At 48.2% G+C, this 27,728-nt stretch overlaps 2 protein-coding genes across 2 annotated transcripts in view; one reads left to right on the top strand and one right to left on the bottom strand.

Annotated features, from left to right (window-relative positions):
* PLBD1 (phospholipase B domain containing 1) overlaps positions 1–16,161 on the top strand; it is a 38,487-nt gene extending 22,326 nt beyond the window's left edge. The window contains exons 5-11 of the mRNA XM_054167851.1: positions 2,142–2,306; positions 3,850–3,994; positions 11,053–11,253; positions 11,365–11,505; positions 13,189–13,374; positions 14,449–14,555; positions 15,961–16,161. Of these exons, the coding sequence (XP_054023826.1) occupies positions 2,142–2,306; positions 3,850–3,994; positions 11,053–11,253; positions 11,365–11,505; positions 13,189–13,374; positions 14,449–14,555; positions 15,961–16,128 (1,113 nt within the window). The 3' untranslated portion in view covers positions 16,129–16,161. The remainder of the gene's footprint in view (positions 1–2,141; positions 2,307–3,849; positions 3,995–11,052; positions 11,254–11,364; positions 11,506–13,188; positions 13,375–14,448; positions 14,556–15,960) is intronic.
* A 5,536-nt stretch (positions 16,162–21,697) lies between these two features.
* The window catches only part of ATF7IP (activating transcription factor 7 interacting protein), a 36,940-nt gene continuing 30,909 nt past the window's right edge, over positions 21,698–27,728 (bottom strand). The window contains exons 14-15 of the mRNA XM_054167622.1: positions 26,344–26,456; positions 21,698–24,958 (exon numbers count right to left, since the gene is read on the bottom strand). Coding sequence (XP_054023597.1) covers positions 24,542–24,958; positions 26,344–26,456 — 530 coding nt within the window. The 3' untranslated portion in view covers positions 21,698–24,541. The remainder of the gene's footprint in view (positions 24,959–26,343; positions 26,457–27,728) is intronic.

The following is a 27,728-nucleotide window of genomic DNA, read 5'->3' as shown; positions in this document are numbered from 1 at the left end:
TCACTCTAGAAACTCTCAAGTCTGGCCTGCATTGCAGACACCTGAGTCTTTTGTTTGAATGCATTCTTATACTGAGGCTGGAGAGAAGCTCTGTGGTGTCACTGAGCATCAGACCATCTTAAATGCAAACCCAGGTTTATCCAAGCAGAGCCATAGAACAAAATTTACTTGCCCCTCAAAAGGAGAATAAAACCAGAACCCTAGTGGGTGTTTAACAGTGTAGTTCCTCTTCTCTGATATTTTGGTTGGCTTTGGGAGCTGGCAGTGTAATCTCACCCAGTGGAGCCCTAGGAATTTACATAACCTTTGCTTTTTTGCCCAAGTGGGTCTGATAGCTTCTTTGGCACCTTTTTTCCCAGTTTGAATGGGCTTCCTAGTAATTACTGAATTGTGGACTTGGAAGGACTGTAAAATAGCACAGAAATATGAAAACACACAGGCAATTCCAGATGATGCTGCAGCAGTATCAGCACAGCTACCTGTAGGAGTTGCAATGAATGCAGGTTTTATGAAGGAGATCATGGAGTGGTAGCAAATGGGTGGCAAGGACAATCAGAATGTCTCAGGGCTGGCTGAGCATTCTCAATGCAGTCCTGTTTGCTCCCCTTCTAGTAGTACTCTGCAGTAATGATTGTATAAGTAAGCCGTGGTTTCTTTCTGTGGGGGGGAGAACTGAACTTTCTCTCACCACCACACATTGGAAAGCAGCTTGTCCTCATTGTGTGGTGGGCTTGCAGACCTCCAGGTGCAGCTGAATGGGGAAAAATTGATGCTGAAACAGTGCCAAGTCTCTCTCTGTGGATTCCAGAGAGAGGGCAGTTGTTGGGAGTGGTTTATAAGTGATTCACACCAACAGGTTGCTTAAAACTATCCAAAGATGCATCTCTCTGTTTTTGAATTATGGCCTTGGGTGCTGCCTGGTTGGGTCCTTACAGCAAGACCACTATGAGCTAAAGCCATACATCTAGGAAGACTTGCTTGGTTTTCTTCCTTAAACTGTAGCTGCTGGTAGGACCTTCTGTGGTGTGTGATTTCAGTCGTGAGATTGGCTTATTTCTCTCATTTGGCTTGGTAAATGTTGTGGGAAGGTTTAATTCCTTCCCCTGGGATATATGGACTGGAGTTTACATTGTTTTGGTTTTCCTGTTGGCTGTTTGCTCTGCCAAAGCAGCAGCTGCATAACACAGGATCCTGCCTTCTGTATAAAAAGTAAGTGAACATTGGTGCTGCTTATTTTTTCACTGCCCTTCTCTTCCCTTTATTGGGGTTTGTAGACAGGTGAGCTCGATGGTTTAATAACAGTGATTTGCATTGCAAGCAATCTGTTTCCTTGCTATGTGATTATGTCCCATTCTAAACTTACTGCTCACAGCCCTGCAGTGCTGTGTGTTCTGACTTCTTTTCCTTCAGTTTTGCCTTGGCTAAAGGCATGTTGCAGACAGGAACAGGAAAGATTTAGAAAGCAATCTTTGAAGGCTGAGGTCTGACCACTGCTAAGGCTCTTGTTTTTGAAGAGGCTCTGAAGAGCATGTTGCACAATGAGCTGTGTGTAGTTAACCCTGGCTAGCTCCAACTGCAAGGGCTTTTCAAAAGCACATAGCAGAGTGCCTTTTGACTGACTTCCTTTCTTCAGCTGCTCCTGTACTTGATTAGTATTATTAACGTATCTTGCTGGCCTCATTTGTTTCCTCCTCAGTCCTGAGCATGGCTTAAATTGCAGTCTTTAAAAAAATCCCCCAACTCCCAAGAGAGTTTGTTAATGTAAAGCTATTTGCAGGCATCTAGGTGAAAAAAAAGCATAATTCAAATTGAAATCTTCTCATTGCCCAAGTATAACAGCAAGAGCAGACTGCTGTGCTGCTTGCAAAGACACACAAAAGTTGCCTCAGCTACTGCTAGAGTCTCCTTTTTTCCCTTAGAAATGTAGGCATTGGTAATGCCACTACAAGGGCCAGATCCTTAAAGAGATAGCCAGGTGCCACGCTGGATTTGAGCATCTAGGCCTCGTGAGCAGGTATTTCGTGAACCATGTAAGAGCCCTTTCCTTTCAGAGCAAAAGAAAAGTTCTAGCAGCTGAGACTGCCTTGATGCTTCCCTGCTGAATGTGCTTTTTGTGGTTTCTCTTTTCTCCTGTTCCTCAGCCACTGAGCACTTTTGATGTCCAATTTCTGAATGCAGTTGGAGACCTGTTGGACCTCATTCCTGCATTGTTTGAGTATTCCACACGGAGCGGACAGTGCAACGTGGAGCCAGGAGGCCATGGGAGGTATCAGTGGGATATGGGTCACTGCTCTGCACTCATCAAGGTAATCACCCAGAACTTCATCTCCAGGAACTGTGTTGATTTGTAGTGTCCTGGCTCTGCACTTCTGGAGTCTTCACTGTTTATGCTGCATGTGCATAAAGAGACTCCTGTCAGTCACGGTGCTTTTAGGCAGTTGTCATTTGTGCCCCAGTAGGAATTTGGGTCCAGTTTTGCTCACTTGTGGTCCAGGACGGGAAAAACACTAAACCCACTGAGATGGGCAAATGGAAAGCTACTCAAATTGCTAGGGAGTGAGGAGCTACCATGGGGAGGAGATGGGAAGAGAGTAACTGTTTCACCTGGCCAAGGGAAGCCTGAAGGGGGGTGCTGTGAATGTCTACAGACACACTGGGCAGGGAGGCAGGGAAGAGGATTACTGAAACTGAAGGACAGTGGTAGCACAGGAGGGAATGGGTGCGAGTGGCTAATGGTTTCTAAGTGGTGATACTGTGATGTGTTGACAGTGGCAGTCTGGGACAGCTTTCCAGTGGGAGTAATGACAGAAAAATGCTTTTGAGGAATGTGTCTGCTACATCGTGGTGGCTATTAAATTTTTCAGTTAAAGTGGTCAAGGATCTAATCAGCATATGGAGACTCCTTGTATCCTAGAGGAACAGTGTTCTTATCAGATTGAGAGGTGTTCATTCAAGCATCTGCCTGCAACAAGAGGTTTCTGAGCTAGTAACAAATCTGAGAAGCAGGGAAATGCTTTGAAAAGATGTACTCTCCTTATATGTATTCATCTTTTCAAATTGAATGTACTTGCATTTGTAAATAAAAGTGTCCAGAGAAGGGCAACAAAGCTGGGCAGGGGTTTGGAGCACAAGCCCTATGAGGAGAGGCTAAGTGAGCTGGGCTTGCTTAGCCTGGAGAAGAGGAGGCTGAGGGGAGACCTTATTGCTGTCTACAACTCCCTGAAGGGAGGTTGTAGCCAGGTGGGGGTTAGTCTCTTCTCCCAGGCAAGCAGCACCAGAACAAGAGGACACAGTCTCAAGCTGTGCCAGGGGAGGTTTAGGCTGGATGTTAGGAAGTTGTTCTTCACAGAAGGAGTGACTGGCCATTGGAATGTGCTGCCCAGGGAGGTGGTGGAGTCACCATCACTGGAGGTGTTTAAGAAGAAACTGGATGGAGCACTTGGTGCCATGGTTTAGTTGAGCAGATAGTGTTGGATTATAGGTTGGACTCAATGATCTCAAAGGTCCTTTTCAACCTATTCTATTCCTATTCTATTCTATTCTATCAGGAAACTGGGGAAAACAAGACATACCAGGAGCTGCAGGTGTCCCCAGAAGCCCTGAGCTGTTTCATGTTGAAAAATGACAGTTAATTATTTGAAAACAGCACAGGGGCAAGAATTCTTTCCAGAGGTTTCAGAAATGCATTGTGAAGTGCACAGGTAAAAGCACAAGAATCTGCTCCTTCTTGAGCAATGCAGTTAACCAATCTACTTAAAGCAAGTTGTTCTCCCAGTTTCTATCAAGCACAGAAGAATATAGAGTATGGTAGAGTCTGAAATTCATGATCTTTCTGCTTCTGTCTTCCAGGTTCTACCTGGCTATGAGAATATCTATTTTGCCCATTCCAGCTGGTTTACATATGCAGCCACCCTGAGAATATATAAACACTGGAACTTCAACATAGCTGATCCATACACCAGCACCAGCCGTGTCTCGTTCAGCAGTTACCCAGGTAAGCTCAACAAAACCAAAGCAATGTGGATACCCAGGGTGGCATGGACCAGCTTCCTGCCTGGTAGATGTCTTCCCTATGGAGACAGAATAAGAGAGTTGAGGCTATTCAGTCTGGAGAGGAGAAGGCTCTGAGGAGACCTTATTGTGGCCTTCCAGTGTCTGAAGTGGGCTACAAGGAAGCTGGGGGGGCACTTTTTAGAATGTCAGGAAGTGATAGGACTGGAGCAAAGGATAGGATAGGAATGGAGCAAAACTAGAAGTGGGTAGATTCAGATTGGATGTTAGGAAGTTCTTCACTGTGAGGGTGGTGAGACACTCAGGTTGCCCAGGGAGGTGTTGGAAGCCTCATTCCTGGAAGTTTTTAAGGCCAGGCTGGATGTGGCTCTGAGCAACCTGATGTAGTGTGAGGTGTCCCTGCCCGTGGCAGGGGGGTTGGAACCAGATGATCCTTGAGGTCCCTTCCAACCCTGATAATTCTATGATTCTGTGAATAGGGTAACACTTCAACAAGCAATGGTTGCTACTAGAGAGGACAGAATGTTGTCTTTAATTTTCTGGCTTGAACATAATGTCATTGTTGTTGTCTTTTGTTGTTGATTAATCACATTCAGTGCTCTGAATAGTACTAGTTAAATATTCTACCTCTGGGACAAATATGCTGCTTTGAATTCTGCTTGTGTAGTCTGTAGTCATCTCAGCTCTTGAATTCCTCACCTTGCCTACAGCATTTGCATGTTTGGTAATAAGTTTGGAACATTTATGTTTACCACTGTGGCATGACTCATGCTGTAATGGGATTATTAGAGAGCATCAAACACCAGCCTTCTGAAAGTGTATCAGCTTCTTTGCTGCTGGCTTAGCAAACCTTCAGCTTGCTTATTTTTCCTCCCCCACACCTCCCTCTTCCAGCTTCTCTCTAACCTGTTGCAGAGGGGAGTGTTTTTCATCTTTATTGTATGTGTTAGTAATACAATGAGACAGGACACTGAAAAGCTCCCTTGGGAAGATAAGTAGCATATAATGATCTTGTTTCCTGGAAGAAGGTTACAAATTTCCCCTGAAACATTAACTGCTGGCACAAAACATGTGCTCTTGCTAGTGTAGCACCAAAAAGTGTGAACATGGAAAGCCAAAGCAAATCTAGGAGTGAGTTAGCATTGCATAAGCTTTTGAAGGTAGAATTTCCAGTACAAAAATATCCAAGCATTGAAGAATGTTCATAACATTTCAAAGTGAACTATGTGCTGTAGGAGACTGTCTCACAGATTGCTCTGGGTTGGAAGGGACCTTCAAGAGTCATCTTGACCAGTGAGCAGGGACACCTCCAATTAGATCAGGCTGCTCAGGGCCACATGAAGTCTGATCTTGAATGTCTCCAGGGACAGGGCCTCAACCACATCCCTGGGCAGCCTGGTGCAGTACTTCACCACTCTCATTGTAAAGAACTTCCTCCTTATGATAAAGTTTTCTGGGTTGATGATTTGTGTTGGGCTTGCCTTGCTACAAAGGCAAAGGTCCTTCATGGCAGCCTAAGACTGTGCCTGGAAAACTGTTCTGAAAAGCAGCTGCATTCATTGCATGTTGCAAGCAAGTCTCTTTCTGTGAGGTTCTGATTCTCCTCAGGAGTGTAATGTTTGCTGACAGCTGGGGTTTTTGCTTTGAGGAAGAGTGCAAAGTCTTTTGAAGGGCTTGGGTTATCTCCCATTCCCCTGGAGACATTGCACTTGCTAGTTGCAAGGAATTTTGGCAAGGCTTTGTACCCTGGTAAAGGGCCAAGGTTTCTGTCTGAGCTGTGTTCATCACCTGAATGTACAAAGGTTTCCTGGGCCCCATAGCTTGGCAGAAATACTGTGGAAGGTGCTGCTCTCTTTGAGGAGAATGTGGCTCTGTTTTGCAGCTGTTGCATGCTGCATTGTGCTGCAGGCTTGCAACTGGGAATCAGCATCAGCCATGCAGGGCATTTATTATTTTGTTTCTAGTGGGTACCTCTGGTGCTGTCTCTGGGCTGTTCCTCTTGTGGATTCTTTGTGTAAAGTGAAATGCAACTCTTCTGTTCTGCTGAGACTGATAAATCACAAGGAATACCTGAAAATCAACTCCTGTGATGCTGAAGTGCTTGGGATCTGTTCACTGCTGTACAGAATCCCAGTGTGCTTCCCTGAGGCTGTTGAGCTCTGCAGAGATGGCTCATTTAAAAGCTTGCTTGTGCTGGGTCAGCTCTGAGGGAGTGATGTGGTGAAGTGTACTTCTACCAACAAAACTGAGGTAGGCCAGTTGCAAAATGTAGTTCCCGTGGCTCCAGTGAAGTCTGGGAGACCTGTGGTACATGAAGGCCTAATTACAGGACACCACCACAAGTACTGGACAAGCATAATCCCTGCACTGCAGCAGCTCTGGGTGTAAGTCACAAACTTGCAGTTTTCCAGGGGATGAGTAACCTCTAAAGCATGGCCCTGGTAATGATCTAGGGACATCACACAGGAAGGACAGAGCTGCCACGTTTGTCTGCCCCTTGCTGTGGTGAGATGAAGCCAATAATTTCAGGGCATCTGACCAAGGAATCTGCAAGTCCTGGCCATGGTTCAACTTGATAACTTCACTCTTCATGCAGGTTCCCACTATTATTCTTAGTCCTGATAGACACCTAAGCACCAGTAAGAACAGCCAAGCTGGTAAGCTTTCCTGATCCTAATGCACATGCAAGTATTGACTTTTGGAGGAAGCAAAGAGCATTAAAGACAGATGTTCTTGCAGACCTTCAGTGAGGTCTGAGTCGTTTAAAGGATTTCTCTGGTCCAGTAGATTGAAGTAAAACTCTTCTGCTGTGCAAAAGCTGTGTCAGAAAAGCTTCAGAGAGTCATTTGCCTTCTCAGAAGAAATGTGCCAACTCCTCGCTTTCTCCTGGGCATACAGAGTAAAATTGTCCAGATGTTTTACTGAATTGCCAGAGACAGGTTACTGCACTGCAAAAATGAGTCTTTGTGGTGACTCACAGGATCCCAGACTGCTTGCTAACCATGATGCCTGTCAGCCTGTGCATTATGGTACAGCTAGAGGGCCTCCCGCTTCCTCGCTTCTGCTGTGGCTGAGCAGGTAGTAAGGCAGGCAGGAACTGTGGAGTCTGTCCTGCAGGGCTCCCCAGCAGGTCCTCACATTCCTGCCAGCATGCTCAAGTGTCCACTGTTACAGTATGTACTCTCTGCTGCTTTGCTCCTTTCAGAGCAGTAGTGGTGCTACAGAGGCACAGTCAAGTGGAAATAAATGGTAGTAGCAATCTCTCCTTTGGCAGAATGATTTAGCCACTTGCTGCTTCTTTCCACACTCATCCTAATCCTTGCTGGAACTGCTTGTTCATAGCCTTAGCTTTCTGTTCTGCTGAAAACATTTGTGCAGAGTTGCATATAGGACAGATCTGTGAACCTCTGGACAGGAGGAATGTCTCTGAGCTGAATGCTTGGGCACCCCTGACTTAAGTGTCTTGTTCAAGCTCTGGGCATAAGTACTTACTTCATGTGGTTGATGAATATATGCACAGCAGAGAGCACTTACATTGTACAGACACTTTATAGTTGCTCACAAATGTTGAGGGGATAAGAAATGTGATGACAGACTAGGTAGGTGCTGTGTTGGGTAGGACATAGTAAAAGATCAGAGAGAAAGTCCCCACATCCCCATTTCTCCCCCACCCCTGTCATCCAGTCACTGCTTTACACTGCCACATTGAGGCATTCAAAGAAACTAGTCCAATTAAGTGATGAAATTTGAAGTTTTCCATGGACTGCAGCTCCCAAGGGTTCTGTCTGTTTGGCTGGACAGCTTGAACAGTTAGTTTTGAGCCTTGTTTAAGAAAGGAAGCCTACCTCTGGTTTGGGTAGTGGCCTGGGCTGGGCCACAGTCTTGCTAAATTACTCTTTTAGCTGTTCAAGCAGAGCAGTTGAGAAGAACTTTATTGCCAGCTCTGCTCCTTTAGTCTGCAGTTGGGATCTTGCTTGCTTGAGACAGGCTGTGACACGGAACACGTTATCTTGATGGATGGCTGTATGTGTACTGCTAAGGCAGGTGTGAGAAGCACTGTGTGCCTTGCTTTGAAATAAGCTGGTATTAGTGCAGAGTTAGGTAGTACAGCATCATCCTTCCCCACAGCCTGAGCAAGACCTAGGAGGAACAGAACACAAAAAGGGCAGTAGCCCTTGTGTTCAGAGACCCAGCTTGCCCACGAGGTACTGCCTGACCATTTCTTCCTTCCCTGCTCCCTACAACAACTGTCCAAAATGTGGAGGGAAGCAGAAGTTAAGTGTCTGATGCACTTTGGAAATGAGAGGCCAGAGCTATAGTGTGGGATGTGCTATTTCTTAGTGCCTAAGAGAGGTCTGCAAGTGGAAGACAGCTAGTGGGAGTTCAGTCTGGGCATGAGCAGCAGCTGCTGATGGGACTAGGAAAGTTAATTCAGAGAAGACCTCTCCATTTCCATTGTCATGTGTGTTGATAGCCCAGAGTATTGAACAAACCTTTCAGCTGGGTGCTAGCCTGTGAGGGGCTGGCTGGACCTCATGTCTCTGACATCCACCCTTTCTGTACCTGACTGAGCACAACGACCTTCTAAAACACCAAGCCAGCTGCTGTGATCTGGTTCAGAAGGCAGCAGCCTGCCTCTTTAGAGCAGCAGCTGCCAGGAGCGTGTCACCTCTCACACACACTGCTGTGCTGACTCTCTGGAGAGCACTGTGACTCAGACTTCAAAACATCCTTGGCTTTGCTTGGCTGATTAATATTGTCATGCTGGATGGAACTCCAGACTCTGCAAACTTCACTTTTCCAGCAGTGACTGGAAACTGATCCTAAACAGCTCAGACCAGACAATAAAATCTGAAGTGATTTTGCCTGTGTCTGTGTAGGAAGAGTTGGGTTCATTGGAGGGAGGAAAAAAGGAGGGGGGGGAGGAAAAAGGGAAAAAAATATTGTGTGAGAGCTGCTAATAAAAAAGATGAGTTTACAGGGAAAGTAGCTGAACCATACAGTGAGATTGTAGCTGATGTAGAAGACCTTTTCAGCTACTCAGGCCAAGGGTGATCCAAGAGGACATCAGATACCTGCTGATATCTCTGCCACCCACATTTCATTTCTGTGGATGTCTTTGCCCTGGGTAAAGCTGGTTATGTGTGTTTTAACTGGGGGTGCCTGTGCCTGAAGTCAGGATGGTGTCTGTTGCCTCAGAATAATTAGGCTAGGGATGGTGTATCATGTATTACAAAACACAGCAGGATAAAACTTGGTAATTCCCAAGGCCCAGAAGGAAATCTCCCTCTTATTACTCTCTACAACTACCTGAAGGGAGGTTGTAGACAGACAGGTCTCTTCCAACCTGGTTTATTCTATGTATTCTATGTATTCTTTTCAGCTCAGCTGGCTTTTGCAGTGTGTTTGGATGACAGAGTTCAAACTCCAGAGCTGTTCCTTGTGTTGACACTTGCTTCAAGTTGAGTTTTAATCCTTTTATCTCAGCTGTTGATTGGAGAGGGGAAAAAAACCCCACACAACAAAACCCCCAAATTATTTGGTTTGTGTGGAAGTGGGGCACTGGGCATTGGAACCCACATGGGAACTGGTGTTCAGGTCAACTGTTTGGACAGTTTTACTTCCATTTGGGCAAATGCTTGACTTGTTATGCAGCAGTTTACTATTGACCTGTCCCATGTCTTTGTACAAAGTAGGCTGGCAGAGCTGGGTTTAGAGTACCCTGATGTACATTATTGATACTCTCTTTCTGCCTCCAAGAACAAAACACTTGAAACTACAAGCCTCCAAGGTGCTCTGCTAGCTCTGTACTGATACATCTTTGTAGAACAGGTATTTTTTTCCCCTGCATCTGTTCTGATTTGAGAACTTGAGGTTTTAAAGAAACCTTGCTGAGGTGGAGCCCTTAAATGTTACTTTTGCTTGAAGGAGGTCTGACTTTTGATGGAAGCCCAAGAGCAGGAGGCAGAGCTGAGTTGTCTCTCTAGCTGTCGTGTGTCAGTGACCTTAATGTGTTTGCAGAGTGCATCAATAAAGCTGCTGTGGAAGATTTCGTAGTGGAACTCAACTCTTGTTCTGTTATGCAGCATTTGAGCAGCCTGTACTCTTTGGAGAGTGATTCCATTACAAACTCATTAGCAAGAGACCAGCTTCTGGATGATTTCCTCATCAGGAGCTCAGTTAGCAACCTTTCTTCCCCAGCCTGGCAGCCCTGTACCTGCTGGGGAATCTCAAAGTCAAGTTATTTCTGCTTTGTGAAGTAGTCACCATCCTATCCATGGCATTACAGCTGACCCTGAAGCTCTGCATACCACCTCCTGGCAGGGGATCTGCAGTTGGACATGGTTCTGTTGGCATGCAACCTGGAAGGGAATCTTGCCCAGAGATCCATTGCTCTGTTGAGTTTGCAGGGCTGATAGGCATAACCCCCTCCAGGACCTGCTCCTCTCTCTGACAAAACTTTCTCTCCTGTAAAGGCTGATCTGTGATTGCAGGGGTGCCCATTTCATGGGGATGCTTTGAAGAACAGTTAGACTGGAAAAGATTAAACTAGAAGGAAGGTTCTTGGCATGATTTAGTCCTGAAGGGATTAATCTGAAGGAGTACTTCTTGTCCTTGCAGAGTGGAAATCTGCAACTGAAACTGATGGATGAAACTCTTTGTGGGGTTTGTACTTCTGGTTTGTTGTATTTTTAAAGAGGAATTTCTTTGCTGGAAACAAGTACTGGGCATTTACAGTGTGCAGTCCTCAGCATAAGAATAAGACAGCTTGACATATGTAGGAGAGACTTTGAAGCTTGGGATGCAAACATGAAGCAAATGCTCTAGAGAGAGAATTTGGTTGTGTGTTGAGAGCATGACAAAGGAGAAACTGTGCTGACAGGTGGGCTTAAAGACTTGCTGAAACCAGCAGCTCATCTTGAATAGTGCTACAGCTGGATTTCAGACAGACAGACAGACACACATTAATTCATCTCCTCTTGGCTTGTCTCTGTTCTGAGTTCACACAGATAACAGTTTTTGCTTTATTGCTCTTTTGAGGTTTTTTGGTGTCCCTGGATGACTTCTACATACTAGGCAGTGGCTTGGTGATGCTGCAGACCACCAACAGCGTGTTCAACGACAGCCTCATTAAGCAGGTGGTGCCAGAGTCTCTGTTTGCGTGGCAGAGGGTGCGCATCGCTAACATGATGGCAGATGGTGGCAAGAGCTGGGCAGAGATCTTCTCGAGGTGCAACTCCGGTGAGTGCCCTTTCGCATCAGCCTTACAACAGGATGTGTCCCTTCTTCCCCTGGGCCCCTTTTCCTTCCCCCAGGCAAGATGTTGAGCTGTCTCTTTGCTCGCACACATAGGGACCTACAACAATCAGTACATGGTGCTGGACCTGAAGAAGGTGAAGCTGCAGAGGAGCCTGGATGATGGTGCCTTGTACATCATCGAGCAGATCCCGACCCTGGTGGAGTATTCCGACCAGACCAGCGTTCTCCGCAAAGGTAACGGCTCCCGCAGCAGCCCTGCCTCAGGAAGCCCTCTCTTTGTGTCAGCTGTGCTTGGTACCTGGGAAGGGTTTATGGAGCACTGCTGCTGAGTCTCAAGTTTGAAGGCTTTGTGTGAGCATCCCTCTGTTGCCAGGTCTGGAAAGTGTTGATTGCTTCAGTAATCCATGGCAGAAATGGGGTGTGCTTCTCCGTCTGAGTTAGCTGTGCTTTGGGTGGTGGGAGGATTAAACCTTCACACCACCACATGGGGTGAGCATCTGCTTAGAGTCAGGGGAGGGGAAGAAGAGAAGCCATCCCCTTTCTTAATGCTTCTTACTTGTTTGCTTCTTGTTTGCTGTTATTATTTTGCCCTGTCTTAGAGATCTGTGAGGGGAAAGGTGAGGTCTGTTTGACGTAACACCAAACAATTGACACTGTGGCCTACTTGAAGTGTTTGGTGAGTGGCTCACCCTACAAGGAGATGAACTTTTATAGATGAGAGAAGTTCTCTGTTAAATTCAGCTCCTGGCTTTTTCTGGAGCTCTGGTAGCTGATATTCTCTGTTTAAAAGATGCCTTAACCCTCCAGCAAGACCAGCGACAAGTTGGTGGGAACAAAGCAAACAAAGCCAGAGGTGAAGCCAAACACCCACTGTTAGGTTTCATTCACAAGGGCTCTCTGGACACTTTGTCAGCATCCAAAAGTCTGAGCTCATTCCACAGATCTAAGTGTACCCATGGTGCTTTGTGCTCTCTCCAGTCACATCTGCAGGAGGGGGATTGATGAGTTGCTCTTCATCACCCAGATTACTAGAAATGCCCTTGCATTAGCAGCTGGGTTGTTTTTCTCTGTGTCTGGCTCCCTGGAAAGCCCTGGTTTATCTGAGACATTGCCACAACGTCAGTATGGGTTTGTGGGCTACTGGAAAAATCCCATGTCTCTGCTTTACACTTCTCTGGCTCCTTTATCTGCTGAAGATACACAAGTAGGCTGTTGCATCTTCTCTTCCAGTGTTTGTGTGTACTCCAGATGGTTGAAATGCCTTGGGCTCCTCTGTGTTGCATTGTGGGTTGGGCTGCTGACTAATGGAGCCCTCTCTAGCTCTGGCATTTGAAACAGTGCAGCCACATCATGCAGCTGTGCAGGCAGGCCAGGCTCAGTGGGCTCCCCGGGTTCCTTTTCAGCAGTGACCAAAGAGAGCTGCTGTGTGAGCTTCCCTGTAGGACTGAACCCAGCTCCTGGGCTTGAGCACACAGTGGCCACTTATTCTGCCTTGGGGAGATGGGAAGCTGGGAGGGAAGAGGCAGTGTCTTCAAGCCTTGCTGGGATGGGAAGTTTGGTGGAGGTAAATGAGCTAAGCACTACTCTGAGCCTGAGCAGGGAAGCCTCTGCAGGAGGGCTGTGGCTGCTTGTGTGTTCACTTCAGACTCCTGCAAGCCTGATCTCAGCTGTTCTGCAGGATGAATCCTCAGGGTGGAAGTCTGGGGGCGGGTTGCCTGGGTACAGTCTCCAGTGGTGTTACACTGGGAGTCAACCCTGGTCATGGCAGTGACTATCAAACCAGTTTGATGTGTTAGTCCTTGACACAGTGCTCAGGCAGTGCAGCATGGAGAATGCTTTGTATTTCTTCTCTGATACGAGCAAGAGCTTTCAGCTTTCCTAAGTGATTAACAGAGAGTTGTTTTTTCCCTCTGGCAGGTTACTGGCCTTCATACAATATCCCTTTCCATAAGAAGATTTATGATCTCAGTGGGTATGCAGCATATGTAGTGAAGTATGGCATGGACTTCTCTTATGAGCTTGCTCCCAGGGCAAAAATCTTCCGTCGAGACCAGGGCAAAGTGACCAGCCTGGAAGACATGAAGTACATCATGAGATACAACAGTAAGTTGTGTTTGTGCTGTGGAGCTGATCTCAGGGAGGCAGTGTTACTGTGCTTGGGTTACAAGGGGAAGCTGCAGCCTCACACACGGATCAGTTACATTGCCCTAGGTGCAGAGTACACACAAAGCAGAAAAGGAAGCCCAAGCTTATTGTTGGGGTGGGAGACCAGGCTGAAATTACCCTAGCAGCAACAAGACAGGGCTCCTTCTAGAACAAGGGCCCTTGGGCTTGCTGTTTGACCTTTCCAGAGAGCTTCTGACACTCCCAAGAGACTCTGGACTGCTGTTACCTAATACATCTACAGTCTGTCAATCTTGAAAGCCTTAAGTCCTAAGCAAGAGTCAGGTCAGATCAGACCAGAGAATTCAGTGTAAGGCTTCAGGGCTTTTTTCCCTCCTCAGGCAAACACTCTTTGGTAGGCAATGCTCTGCTTTTCCCTGAGAGGGTTCTCCTTAACTGCATGAAACCCACCTTAATTAACTTCTGGCTAAGCCCATCTCTAAGTACAGATAGTTTTAGTATTCCAAATTATAGGGAGCATGCTGATTACTGGGCTTGGGGTTTAGGAGGCCTCTCCCAGGGTGGGGTATTGCTCCTGTTCAGACTGCAAGAGGCAACATGCTCCTATGTTGAGGTTTGTCCACCTTCCCCTCCTAGCTTGCAGCTACCACAGTGGGTATTGAAAGGCTTTGCTCCTTGCCACTTCTTTTACTCCACAACAGGGAAACAAAGGCTCTCACTGCTGCACACTCTCCTTCCCTTCCTCTTCTGCTTTTCTCTCCTGACCATGTTCCTGCAAGCTTTCATCATGTGGAGTTGCAGGTGTTTGTGGTCAGAGGCTGGCAGCAGTGCCCCTGGGGTGCAGAAGAGCTGCACGGACTTGGATTAGGAGCTTGTCGTCTTAATGCCTTCTCTCGAGCACTGGCTTCTAGCTGGTACCTGGAGCATAGGAGCAGTGAGACAGATCTGTGCCTCTGCCAGCACACTGAACACAGCTTTTAGTGGCTTGGGTGCTTTGTTTTTGAAGAGACCAAGCTGTTTTCTTCCTTCTCTCCCCACCACGTTTCTCCCCAGACTACCAGCGCGATCCTTACGCTGAACACAATCCTTGCAACACGATTTGCTGCCGGGAAGATCTGAATCCATCTTTTCCAGTGCCTGCAGGCTGCTATGACTCCAAGGTAAATGACCTCCATTTTAGTATCTGCTGAAAGTTTGCTGCAGCCTGGTTGTGCTCCTGTCAGACCTGCAGCATATTTCCCTGCTCTAGGGCAGGTGTAGCTGGGCTTGTCTGTCCTCCTTTTCATGCTGGCCCACTGGCTGCGCAGATCCTGAGCTGGGTTTCTTCTGTGTGGAGTCCTAGCTCCTGTCCCTGAGGCCAGCACTGGCACAGTGGCAGAGGGTACAGGGGGAGCTGTGAGGAATAACGATGGCAGTGTGGTGCAGGAGGAGGAGCCTGAGAGAAGGCTGAAATGAGCCTTCACGTCACTGGGGAAGGTGACTGTGGTACAGCCTCAGCCCTCCTGTTCACAGGGACTCTGTGGGTGCCTCCCCAGAGCCCACAGGGATCTCTTTTCATCCTCATTTTAGCTTTACCTTTACAAAGACCTGGCTCTCTTGTGAGCCACCCAGCTCCAGGGCTCCACCTTGCTGTAAAAGTGCTTTGAGCAGTTTGTTAAAGATCATGCTGCTTTCTGAGGGGATGCAGGAAACTCCTCACACCCCCTGTCCTGCAGGAAGTTTTTCTAGGTGGCTTGTCTGATGTTTTCACTGTGAGGGGCAGCTGTCCAGCCCTGGTGTGCTGGGAAGTCATACTGAGGTTGATCTTGTGGGGTCCAGCCTACTGCCTTCCAGGGCTATGCACTTGCTTGCTAGCATGGGCCTTGTGGAGGCTGTTTTGGCATTGCTGGTGCTGTGTGTCCAGTCAGCTTGCCCAAGCCCAGGCCAGCTGCCAGCTGTAGTGGCAGGCAGGAGCTCCCAGGGCTTGTTACTACAAGATGAATGCAGAAAATTGCTGTGCAGAGGCATCTGGTAAGGGAGTAGGTCAGTGCATGCTGGTTGTGGTGCCTTTGCCAGCACAGTTGGGCACGGGGGGAATAGGCTGGGGGAGGACAGGGGACCTAGGAGCACTGAGAGAAATAGCCCACAGTGGAGGCAAAAACCTGGCAATCAAAAACACTAAAGGAACTTTAGTGTCTCTGAGTTTGTGAGGATGGAGCAGGCTGAAGGAAATGGGCAGTCTGCTGCCTTTGTCCTCTCTTGAATTCCCCTGATGTGCCCCAGGGAACAGCCCAAGGGCTTAGCACCAGCAGAGCTTGGGTCAGACCCTCTAGGTCGCCTGCTGCAGCTCCAGCTCCTTTGGAGACACAAACCCAGGGGGGGTTGTCTGGAGAGGTGCTGCTGCTGCTCTGACCCTGGCACAAGGAGGGCAGCTTGTGCTCTGTGGCAGGAACGCTGCCTGGCCAGCCTGCTTTGCCCCGTGCTTGCCTTCTTTACGATGGAACCTCCAGGAGCTGCTGCCCGTGGGATGGGTGCCCGTGGGCCACCACGTGGCCCTGCAGCCTGACCTCTTGCCCTGTGTTGCAGGTGTCGGATTTCCGCCTGGCTTCGGCCTTCACAGCCACTGCCATCAACGGCCCCCCGGTGCAGGGCGGGCTGCCGGTCTTCAGCTGGAGGCACTTCAACAGCACTCGGCACCAGGGCCTGCCAGACTCTTACAACTTCAACTTTGTCACCATGAGGCCGATCCTGTGAAGCCAGCATCAGCTTTCCCAAAGGGATTTTTTTAATTTTGAATGGCAATTTTCATTCCTGTGTGTAATAAATGGACCTGGGTGTCCACAGCCCAGGGCCTTGCCTGCTTCCCCCTCTCTGCCTGCTAGGCACTTTGTACTCACACCTGTCTCCTAGGTGCAGCCCGGTGCATGTTCTGCTCCTCTGAGCTATTTTGGGTGGCCCTTCCTCTGACTGGGATTGATGGGAGACAGGTGTGGCACTGCTCACCGGTGACCTGAGCCAGCAGCACAGCTGTTCCAAGAGCAGGAGTGAACTGCAGTGCCATCAGTGAGAGCACTCCATCTCTGGTAGCAAGGTGGGACCTGCCTCCAGGGCTGGGCCAAGCCAGGTGGCTGCTTTGGATTGTGGTGGCTTTATCTCAGTGCATTTTATCTGAGCAGTGCCTTGCTTCTCATCCTGAATGTCACTTAGCAGGGGGAAGTCCAGGCTGTGTCCTCCCTGGCAGGCCAGGGTGCCTGTTGGCTGCAGGATGAGGCTTTCAGTGGTGTTTGGAAGATTTCCTTTGCCTCACCATAGCAGTGCTCAAGGGTTAGGTTGTGAGAGGTAGTGAAGGGATGTGCCTTGTGATTTCTGGAGGCAGCTTGATGCTTTCAGAAACATCCTCCCCACATGCCCATGGGGGCAGCAGGGAAAGAACTGTGTGGGTCCATGAAATGGAGCTCTTCCAGATCAGCCCATTGTGACCTCTTTGGCTGCTCCCTCAGATGTGGAACGTGACAGAGAGAGGGCTGGGGCTGTATTACTCTTAGTTACCTCTTACTTACTGAGGAGTCCAGTCCCTGGGCTGTTTTGTGCTAGATGTTACACATGTCATTAAGTTAAATGAACTAAACAGAGCTTCCTCCATGGCCTTGGTGGCCCAGCAGTGCACTGCTGCCCTCTGTGAGGAATGAGCAGTGTGAGGTTTTGATCAAGCCACTGGGGTTTAGCTGCTGTGATGGGGCAGGGAGTGAGTTACTGTGCCTTAAATGTCTGGCTGTCAGCAGTAGGGCCAGGAGAAGAGCCAGAGCAGAAGGTACAGCAAAGCTTTTGTTGTGAATGAAAACTCATGCAGGGAGTGATGTTTTTGCTGGAGGAGGCAAGGGTGAGAGGCTGGAAGGAGCATCTGAGCCACCTGCAGGCGTAGCAGGGCACTGTGGAACATGGCTGCTGAAGTACTCCCTGCAGAGCTACTTCATTGGGTAAAATTCATTGAGCAAAAGCACCCAGCTGTGGTACCCACACACCACAGCCACAGGGTCACTGGATGTGGCAGTGCTTGTGCTGGAGGGGGACCAGTGTGATGTTCAGTTGGTGCCTCCTGGGAGCTGAAAGAGGGCAGTGCTGCACAGGGGCTGTCCACCAGAGGCAGTGGGGAGGAGGCAGCCCTAGTCCCAGCACCTGCTCCCTTTACTCCTACCCCTGAGGTTCTCTGTCAGTGAAGTTGTCTTGCTCAACTACAGGCCCTGTGTAGCTTCCTGTTGTCCCAAGCTCTGTGCACAAAGACCACTTCCATGTAGTGTTCTGCAATCCCAGGCACCCCTCCTTGCCCTGTTGCAGCTGTGCTGAACCAAGTGCAGCAGGGCAGTGGGGACTTGTGATGTGCCTCCGAGCATGACCAGCAGCATCTCACCAGCCTGGCTCTGGTGGGCTCTGGCAGCTTGAAATGCAGAGGAGCTCTACCTGCTGTGTCACTTACCTTGGGAAGGCTTTTCCAAGTCCTGTGGTTTTAAACTTCAGGTTTTCAGGCTTGGCTGGAAAGGAACTGACTTGGGGGAGGATGGAAGGGGCAGGTGCTCGTGCTAAGCCTCTCTTGCAATAACCCTCTGCTCAGTCAGTACAGAAAGCCTGCAGAGGAAATGAATCCTCCCAGCAGGACCAGCAGCATTACCCCAGCTCATGCAAGCTTTTGCTTCCCTTACCATCCCCTTTGTCTGAAAGCCAGTAACAAACTCATCCCTCCCAGTTCATGCAGGGACCTCAGCTCTCACAAGCTCTCCCCAGCACCCTCAGCCCTTCTAGCTGGAGACTCCCATAAGGATCTAACCAGCACCTGTCTAAGCAAAGGCTGCACAACACTCTAGGGCAAACCCAACTTCCTTTCCTGGTCAGTGTCCTGGTGCTGTGCTGCTGGCTCAGCTTGCAGCTTGGGCCATTCCTGGTTGTTGGGTTTCTCTTTGTTAGGCAGCAGAAGCCCCAGTGCTCCACATAGCTGTCTGGAACTAAGCACAGATAACTGACAATGTTACAAACCCAGCAGTTTATTTCAAAGTACAAATTCCAGGCTTGTCAGGTAAAACCCCACCACAGTTAGCACAGACCCACACCCACTAGCCTACAGCACAGCCAAAAAGAGGGGGAGAGCTTGCAGCTGCCCACTTGAAATTGGACATTCAATCAGTCCTGCACCTCTTTGATTTACAAGTCCAGCTGCAAAACAAACCAAGAAATTGGATTCAAAGTTTCCAAACAAAGGATTTTTGCACCCAGTAGCCAATAAATTACTGAAGCTGAACAGGGCTCCCCAGCCAGCTGCTACCCAGTTACCTTGGTTACAGCTATACCCCCATTAAATTAAGATAGCACTTTAAATATATATATATATGTATCTCTAAAAGAGAAGGGAAGAATGCTCAGCCTGGGGCATGACAATGAGAAATAAAGATGCATTTTAACAGATCCTTGGAAGGGATGAAAAGGAAAATTCATTAATTTGCTTCCTCTAAGCTACTATTTTTGCCCTGCTGCCTCCCAGGTGTTTGGAAGGAAATGCAGATTCTGGGGGGCAGAGCTGGCTCGTTGTCATTTGCACTCCTGCCAGTGTTCTCCTCCAAAGCCCATCCTTACCCAGCCCAACACACTATTAATTAGGTATCTGGTATCTCCAGCTTCTCTGTACACAAATCTGTATAGAGATTTCAAATGAAAGCACTGAAGAATTTATGAGCAAGCAGGATCACAGCTTGGTTTTTGTACAGTGTGAGCAAGGCTCCAGTACTGGGGAACAGCTGTTGGGGGAGCAGGAACAGATGTGCCCTGTCCCTACACACAACACAGATTCCTATTTATTTGGCTTCTAAGACAAAGAGCACAAAGAGAGGGCTGATAGTGTGGGGAAGTGGCTGAAGTGACTGTTGTTACTGTACAAAACGATGCTCAGACCCTGCTAGTGGGCCCAGTCGCACTCCCACTGAAGGCACAAGGGGTTTTGCTGTTGTTTCCAAAGGAAGCAGAGTGAGACCCTCTTGGTTTTAGAGGGAGGACACCATGGGCATTTCCAGCCTTGTGCTAAAGGCCTCGAGATGGGGGTCTCAGGATCCAACATGGCCAGTGGGAGCACAAATAATTCCAAGAAGCAAAGGCCAAGACCAGTGGCAGGTTTGCCATCAAGCACTCCAGAGCAGGGCTCCTTTCCAACCAGAAAACCAGAGCTAACTCAGTTTGCACATCCAGATTCCCAAAGGGAAAACAGCCCAAACCTAAAACACACCAGAAAGTGAGCGAGTGCCAGGACACAGCTGTGGAATCAGCGCTGTGTTTGCTGAAACACAGGGAGCCAGACCCAAAGTAGTACTGCTGAAGTGTCTCACACCGAGTGGCAAGAGCAAACCACCACCAGGAGCAGCTTTATACAAGCATACTGAAAATTAAGATGGAAAAACTTGCATTAGGTGCAGAGAAGAAAACCCAATCACATCCTGGGCTGCATCAAGAGAAGCATAGCCAGCAGGTCAAGGGAGGTGATTCTCCCCCTGTACTCTGCTCTGGTGAGATCCCACCTGGAGCACAGTGTCCAGTTCTCGAGCCTCTATTACAGGAAGGATCTGGAGGTGCTGGAACATGTCCAGAGAAGGGCCATGAGGATGAGCAGAGGGCTGGAGCTCCTCTCCCGTGAAGACAGACTGAAGGAGTTGGGGCTGTTGAGTCTGGAGAAGAAAAGGCTCTGAAGAGGGCTACAAGAAAGCTGGGGGGACACTTTTTATAGGGTGTCAGGGAGTGATAGGACTGGGGGGAATGGAACAAAACTAGAAGTGGGTAGATTCAGATTGGATGTTAGGAAGAAGTTCTTCACCATGAGGGTGGTGAGACACTGGCACAGGTTGCCCAGGGAGGTGGTGGAAGCCTCATCCCTGGAGGTTTTTAAGGCCAGGCTGGGTGTGGCTCTGAGCAACCTGCTGTAGTGTGAGGTGTCCCTGCCCATGGCAGGGGGGTTGGAACTAGATGATCCTTGAGGTCCCTTCCAACCCTGACAATTCTATGATTATGCTGCCATACAGAGATTTTTTTAGGCCTATTTGAAAGTGGATTATTGGAAGCCTCCAGCTGTCTTTATGAAGTGCCCAGTTTAGAAGCAGAGTGTTAGCAGAGCTGGACTGAATGTTCACAGCTACATTGGTAGTAATTTAAAATCAAGTCTTTTAAACTAAATCAATTACTTCTGAGTTGCTGCTGTTAGGAGGAATTTAGTTTCTCATTATATTATTTCTAGGAGGTAAAGAATGATAAAATCACCACCCACCCACCTCACAACATGGGGGAAAGTGCCTTGAGCTAAGGAATCCAGCAGTACTTCTGTTTGGTAGCATAAGGAGTGAGCAGTCCCTGCAGGGATCTGCTCCACCACAAAACTGACTTCCAGAATGGCTTCTCTCTTCGTGTCAGTGATTTAAGGACCAGCTGCCTTCAAGGTCATCAAATTGAGCTAGGCATGTGAAAAGTCAAGCCATGCTTTTATCACATACTTTGCCACCACTGCTTGTTAAGATCCTGAAACTGGACCTTCGCCTCACAGCATGATGGCTTCAGTCAACAGATGGGAGCTATCTGGTTTAATCTGCTCACAAGGAATCAGCTGCACTCTGCCACAAGTAGCAGCAATGGAGCTATTAAGGCTGGAAGCTGTTTTTCATATCAGTTGAGAACCACATAGAATACATACATACATAGAATGGTCTGGGTTGGAAGGCACCTCAGGTCATCTAGTCCAACCCCCTCTGCAGTAAGCAGGAGCATCCTCAACTAGATCAGGTTGCCCAGAGCCTGGTTGAGCCTCACCTTGAGTATCTCCAGGGACTTCACCTGACTACCAAGTCTTTTCAAACAGCATGGAGAATGGCTTGGCAACTACAGCAGCTAATTCCCTCGTCTCTGGGATGCACTTCAGCAGGTCCCATGTTCCTGTAGATCCTCAGATAATCATGCACCTTGTCTTTGCTCATAGTAGGAGGGATTTTTGTCTCCCTGGTCTCCAACTTGTGGGCCATCAACATGAGAGCCTTGAAGAGAGGGGTTGCCAGTGAAGACTGAGGCAAAAGACCTGTTGAGAATCTCAGCCTTCTCCTGGTCTGCTGACACTGATTCCCCACTGTTGCTCCTCAGGGGGGGTCAGGGGGGTTATGCTTTCTTTAACCTTCCTTTTCTGGTTTATGTACCTACAGAAGCCTTTCTTGGTTTTCTTTACATCCCTTGCCCAGTTCACTTCCAGCTGTGCCTTGGCCTTCTTGACCTCATCTCTATGCAACCAGGCAACATCCCTATACCCTCCCATTCCTGTGTCCCTCCTTCCATTTCCTGTGTAGCCCAAACTTGCCCTTTAGTTTGACCAGCGGGTCAGGACTCAGCCATTGTGGTCTCTTGCCTTCCTTGCCTCATTTCTTACACGTGGGGATAGAGATCTTTTGTGCTCTATAGGGAGCATCCTTAAAGATCTGCCAGCTCTGTTCTGCTCCCTTGCCCCTGAGGGCCGCTTCCCACAGGGTCCTATTTACTAACTCCTTGAAGAGCTGGAATGTTGCTTTCCTAAAATGTAAGCTCCTAACTATGCTTCTCAAGGACTTCATACCCCTTAGGGCAGTGAACTGCATTAGTGCATGATCACTGCAGCCCAGAAAACAAAAGTCTTTCTCCACAGACCCAGCCCACAAACCCTCCAAACACACCACCAGACCATCCCTAATAATGCCTCCCTTGGAGGCCAGAACAAGATTCTCATGCAGGACTCTCACTCCCCACCTATCCCAAGGAAGGCAAAGCTAAGAACAAATCATGACCTGAACACAAGCAGACTGTGTAGCCTGGGCAGGATTCACTATTAAATAAGCAGCATAAGTTCTAGGTTGTATTTGAATGTTTATTTTAACTTTCAAACTATAAAACCTCATTGTACTGATGTGGCCAATGGCCCTTTGGTACCACCTCAAAGATACATGAGAAGAAAAAAAACTTGCCCAAGGAGGATTTGACAGCTGTCAACTGGAATGAACTGCTCTAACCTTTACTACAGAACTGGCTTGATAAGGGCTCAACTTTCTGTAAGTAGACCAAACACATTGTTAAGTAATCATTCCTTGAACCAGGCAGACAAAACATCAGTTAAGCATAGAAAAATTCAAGGCATTGTTGATTACTGGCACCAGAAACAAGTGCTAGTGAAAGGTGACACTGTTTGCATACAAGCTTCGGTGGGAAACCTTCTCTTCCCCTCCCTGGATTTACAGTTTTGCCCACCCAAATCAATGAAACTGTTGCCCCTCAAATGCAAGTTTCCATACAGAAAATATTTGCTAGCGACCTGACAGAAGTGACAATCTCAACAGTAAAACAGCACAGAGGAGACCCTGCGGCGCTGCCGTTGCTTTAACTGATCCAAGTTCTCCCTCCGAGGGAACACAACTAAAGAGCTGGCTCACAGCACATTTCATCAGCCATTCCATGCTGCCTGCCCTTTCAGTCTTTAAAATGTTGAGAGAGCACTGAAAAAAACCAAAACAAACCCCAAACCACACCACAATGTTATCTGCTACAGCTTTACAGAACCCCCATGGTGAAGGTGGACTCTTTTCTCTTCTATAAATGCACTGTTTGGCTCTGCAGGGCAGAATGTGAGTGCTGTCCTTGTCTGCAAAGTGCCAAACCTGACAGACACTTTCTTGTACGATGTGGGTCTGCAGAAGGCAAACACAACGTGGGAATGAAACGGGGCCAGAGGTACCCATTTCTTTTCTCAGCTCAGAAGCACCATGAAAGCATCTATGAACATTTGCACTTGCTCACAAACTTTAGGCCAGTAACTGAAACTGCTTTTAAGTGGTGTTGGGTGCCTCAGCTTTCTGCAGAGGCAAGCAGGTGACTGGGATGGAGAAGAGGACTGGCAAGCCAACTCTCTCTTTTTGCACCAACTGCACATCCAAACCGAGTGCAAACAACTAGAAGCTTTCACGGTGCCACACCACAGAGGTTTCTTCTTTGGCTGAACTGCAGCATACTGCTTTCCCACAAGAACAGGGAAAGGCTCTGGTGGGAAATACTGTCTGTATAATGTTCTTGACAGGACAAACCCAACTACTCAAGAATACAGTGAGGAAAGGGATGAATGATAGTGCAGATAAAAATGAATCCACCATCAGCACATGTTCCACTTCCTGGTCTTTACAGAAATAATAACTACTTTGGGCCAGGAAACAGGAGAACCATTAATGACAGGCTAGGAAGGAAAAGGGAAAAAGAACTCCAAGCAAACAGAAGAACACCACAAGGTATCTGGCTACATTTATTTCTGAAATTATTCTTTAAGGCACAAAATAAATCTAAAAAATAGGGCTGGATGTATGAGGGGAGGGGCAGAGGAGTTATCTGTGCCAGCCAGGTGCAAATGCAATCTCTACAATTCATTTTCAGATCTGACCTGGGAACACTCCCAGTGTGAGTCAGGGAGGATGGTAGAAGCAGAGGAGTGTTCTCATTTAGGAGAGGTAGGAGGTAGTGGGGTGGTTTGTTGTATTGTTGTGGGTGTTTTCCCACCACCTCCAGACATACACACGTAGGTTCCCTGGCCAGACTCAAGTTCCCTTCCCTCCCTTCAGAGAGCTCATTATGGTTTGTAGAGTAACACCAGACCACTCAGTCTTCCAGTAGAGAGGCGAGACCTCAGACCACCCTGCGCACCATGCCTGCTCACGGAGCCGGGGGCAAGAATCAAACCTGTCCTTGCGCTCTTGCCCTCGCGTTCAGTGCCTCGACAGGTGTCACAGACGTGCACGCTTGGCTCCGTTTACTGTTCCGCTCCTGCTCTGAAGCAGAATCCCAGGCATCCAGGCTGCCCTTGGGTAAACATTAGGTAGGTGGAACAGCTGTCATGGAAGGGAAGATGACGTTTTCAAAGGGCCCATGACTTGCCCTCCCCAGAACAAGCAGGCTCTCTTGCTGCAGGGGAGACTTCATTTTTTACCCTCTTTTTTTTTTGGTTCTGAATGCATGTAGTGTATGACACAACTGTCTAAAATAATCCTGCAGAAAGTGGATTTAAAAGTGAATTTCATGCATGGGATCAACCCTCCAAAACTGGGGTGATTCTTGGTAGTAGGACAGGTTAAAGGCTCCAAAGATCTCAAGTTTAACTGCTCTGGGAAGAGATCACATCTGTGGACTGGGGGTCACAGAAGGGTCCAAAACGCCCGTAGATGTCCTTAGCCCGGACTGCAAAGTAGTATTTGCTGCCAGACACAAACTGTGTAAGAGTGCATGCCATGGGGAGCGGCAGGGCCTTCACCTCCCCGATCTTCTTCCACTGCGAGGGCATAGTGGCACTGGGGTCCTCGTGGTAGGCATAAAGATGGTAACTGTCCACAGTGGCACAGCTCCGGTCTACCTCCATGACGCTCCAGGACAGCACAATCCCGTTCTGGCTCTGCACCCGGGCCAGCTTCAGCTGTGGCTTCTGAGGCAGAGAAGTGTTGGCAGCTTCCGGGGGCAGACGCGAGGGCTGCGGCGCCTCCGGGAGCGGGGCAGGATGGACAGGGCGCGGCGGCTCCTAAGCGAGTAAGAGCAACGAGGGAAAATTCAGTCTGCAGCAGGGGAAGGAAGCTTTCATTCATCTTTCCCCAGGCACATGGAAGCAAATTAGTCTTTAATCACCCAGACACCACAGCTCTAAGTCCTGCGTGCAAAAGCAAGAAAGCAGCAGCAAAGTGTTGAGAAGGGGTGGGACCAAGCATGTCAGAAGCTGTTCTTCTTCACATCTCAATCTCTAGCTGTACAATCACTGCCACAGTTACTTCCCTACATCCTCTCTGCTTTCCACCCAAGGGCTGATGGACTGAACACTGTGCCCTTTACCAAGACTGAGCAGGCAGGTTCATACAGCCGAGCTGCTGTCGCCACATTACTGAAACACCCCAGGTGGTCAGCAACTCATCTTTCCTACAGGCAAATGTTCAGTCACAAAAGCAAGAATGGGTGATGCTGCCTCATGGGTTTTATCACCTGGAATTACCAAGAAAGCTCACTCTCAGATTCCAAAACATTTTGAAATAAGGGCTCTCCTTTTTCTTTTCCTTGTGGCACAGAAGAGTCCCAGGTCTCTCGTTTACATCTTGAGAGGAATTTGGAAATGGGGTTACAGTGAGCATGAAATGTTATTCCTCAAGCCAGGGGCCTTTCAGGTTGGAATCTGGGGTAGTTTTTGTCATCTTAAGTGTTCTGTGTGATACTGGCTTGATTTATTCTCATTGTTTATCACTGGAGAATGCATGAAGTTGATTGGTGTCTGGAGTGAAAGAATGGTGAGCTACCTTGTTGGCAGCATCTTTACCACTTCAGGGTATCACAAGTGACGTGACTGCCCAGCAGTGAACATGCAGGCACTGCATTTGGTTCAGTCCCAACAACAAACACTCTATGAAATGAGTCAGAGTAAATTCTTAAACAGGCATCTCAAAAAGGCATTTGAAGTGATGCAGAAGGAATGGCTCCCAGCCAGCGATAAAACCCCTCTGAAATTTGGGAGCTGGCAACCCTGAGGGTCTTGTCTGTACCTTGCTCCCCTAGCTCTGTTTGGCAAACAGCTGTACTGAGAAACTACTCATCCAACTTGTAGCCAAATCATGACTAAACTTCCCAGTGGCAGTTCTTCTGTGTCCTTGCCTCCACAAGCCACCTGGAGACAATTCATGCACTCTTTTTCAATGTGCTCATAGTGATCTGGGAAGCTGTGGGGTAAGCTAGCAGGAGCACAGCTTTTACCCTTCTCGGCAGAAGGTGCCGTAGGTGGGGAGGTGGCACTATGCACGTGAATTGGCTGCAAAGTGCCTACAAGACATTGCACTATTCTGCAGCTCACACTAAGAAGCAATCTGAAAGCCCTCAATGCAGAGACAAGCTTGCAAAGGGCCTGAAGTGACTGTAAAGACAACTCACAGCGTGCACTTGAGGCGGCCGATGGTGCACCGTGAGCTGAGGCGCTCCAGACCCCAGGGTCAGTCCGTTGTTCACGACGTACGCAGCCGTCTGAGGCATCCGCACTGTCATACCTGCAAGAAGCACAGGCAGCACGTGGAGTATTCAATACCTCAAATCAGCTCAACACAGAGCACTGGAAGACCAGCTCCTTGGGTCAGCTGGATGACAATAAGCTTCAAAATGACACACACAAACTGACAGCAGACTGAGGAAGTGCTGCTCAACCACAAAACCAGCTGAAGCTGTACAATGATCCTGGGCTACATCAAAAGAAGTGTGAGCAGGAGGATGAGGATGAGGGAGGTGAGCCTCCCTCTCTACTCTGCTCTTGTGAGACCCCACCTGGAACACTGTGTCCAGTTTTGGTGACAAACTGCTGCAGCAGATCCAGAGGAGGGCCATGGAGATGATCAGAGGGCTGGAAAACCTCCCCTACAGAGACAGGCTTCAAGACTTGGGGATGGTCAGCCTGGAGAAGATCTCCAGAGAAACCTTGTAGTGGCCTTCCAGTACCTGAAAGGGGCCTACCAGAAAGTTGGGGAGGGACTTTATATGGGAATGGACCCCACAATATTGAAGGTGTTACCATCCCATTCATTCCCACAGCAAACTGACCTGTCAGGAATAAACTCAGCCATTTTCCAGCCTTGTAGATGATACCCAGAACTCTTGCAAGCTACCAAGTTTTCATTCTTTTACACTACATCTCACTCTCAAGTAACATTTCGCCCATTTATTGTTGGAACATATATATTCTGTAAGCTCAAAGATTTTGCTTCTTGTTATTATGGGTTGCCTAAGATGTCCACTCCTGCCCAGAAATGCAAGGTTTGGGACAATCTCCACCATCCCCTAGTTCCACTTGTCTAAGATGGAAGCATAAAGAAAGTAATGAGAAGGCTCTATCTGATCATAACCTATCTCATTGCTTTTTTTAATTAACAATATGTGAAGCCTCTTTGCCTGGTACACAAATATGAAGCCTTGAAATAACCTGTGCTCTGACTAAATTGGTCTTTTATCTACTCAGGTTGACCACCTGGCTTCACTGTCCTGAGGTACAGGAAATGCACATCATATTCTTACGTCTTATGTGGCCTGGCAGATAATAGCACTGCAGAATGCAGACATACTTTGCAAGGCAGAGTAATAGAACTACAGAATAGAATTACAGAAAGGTCCAGCTTTAAAGGGGCCTCTGGAGATGGTCTAGCCAATCTTCTGTCAAAAGAATGCTCTTAGATGAGGTTATTTAGGGCCTGGTCAAGCTGAATCTTAATTGTTTCGGCGGAAACCTGCCTTGATTTCTAGGAATCTGCAAGCAGACAACTGAAGGAAAAGCA

This window comes from Dryobates pubescens, chromosome 15 (genome assembly GCF_014839835.1).
Source record: "Dryobates pubescens isolate bDryPub1 chromosome 15, bDryPub1.pri, whole genome shotgun sequence".
In the NCBI taxonomy this organism is placed as follows: Eukaryota; Metazoa; Chordata; class Aves; order Piciformes; family Picidae; genus Dryobates; species Dryobates pubescens.
The sequence above is the reverse complement of the archived record's forward strand: the minus strand, read 5'-3'. Positions and strand labels throughout refer to the sequence as shown.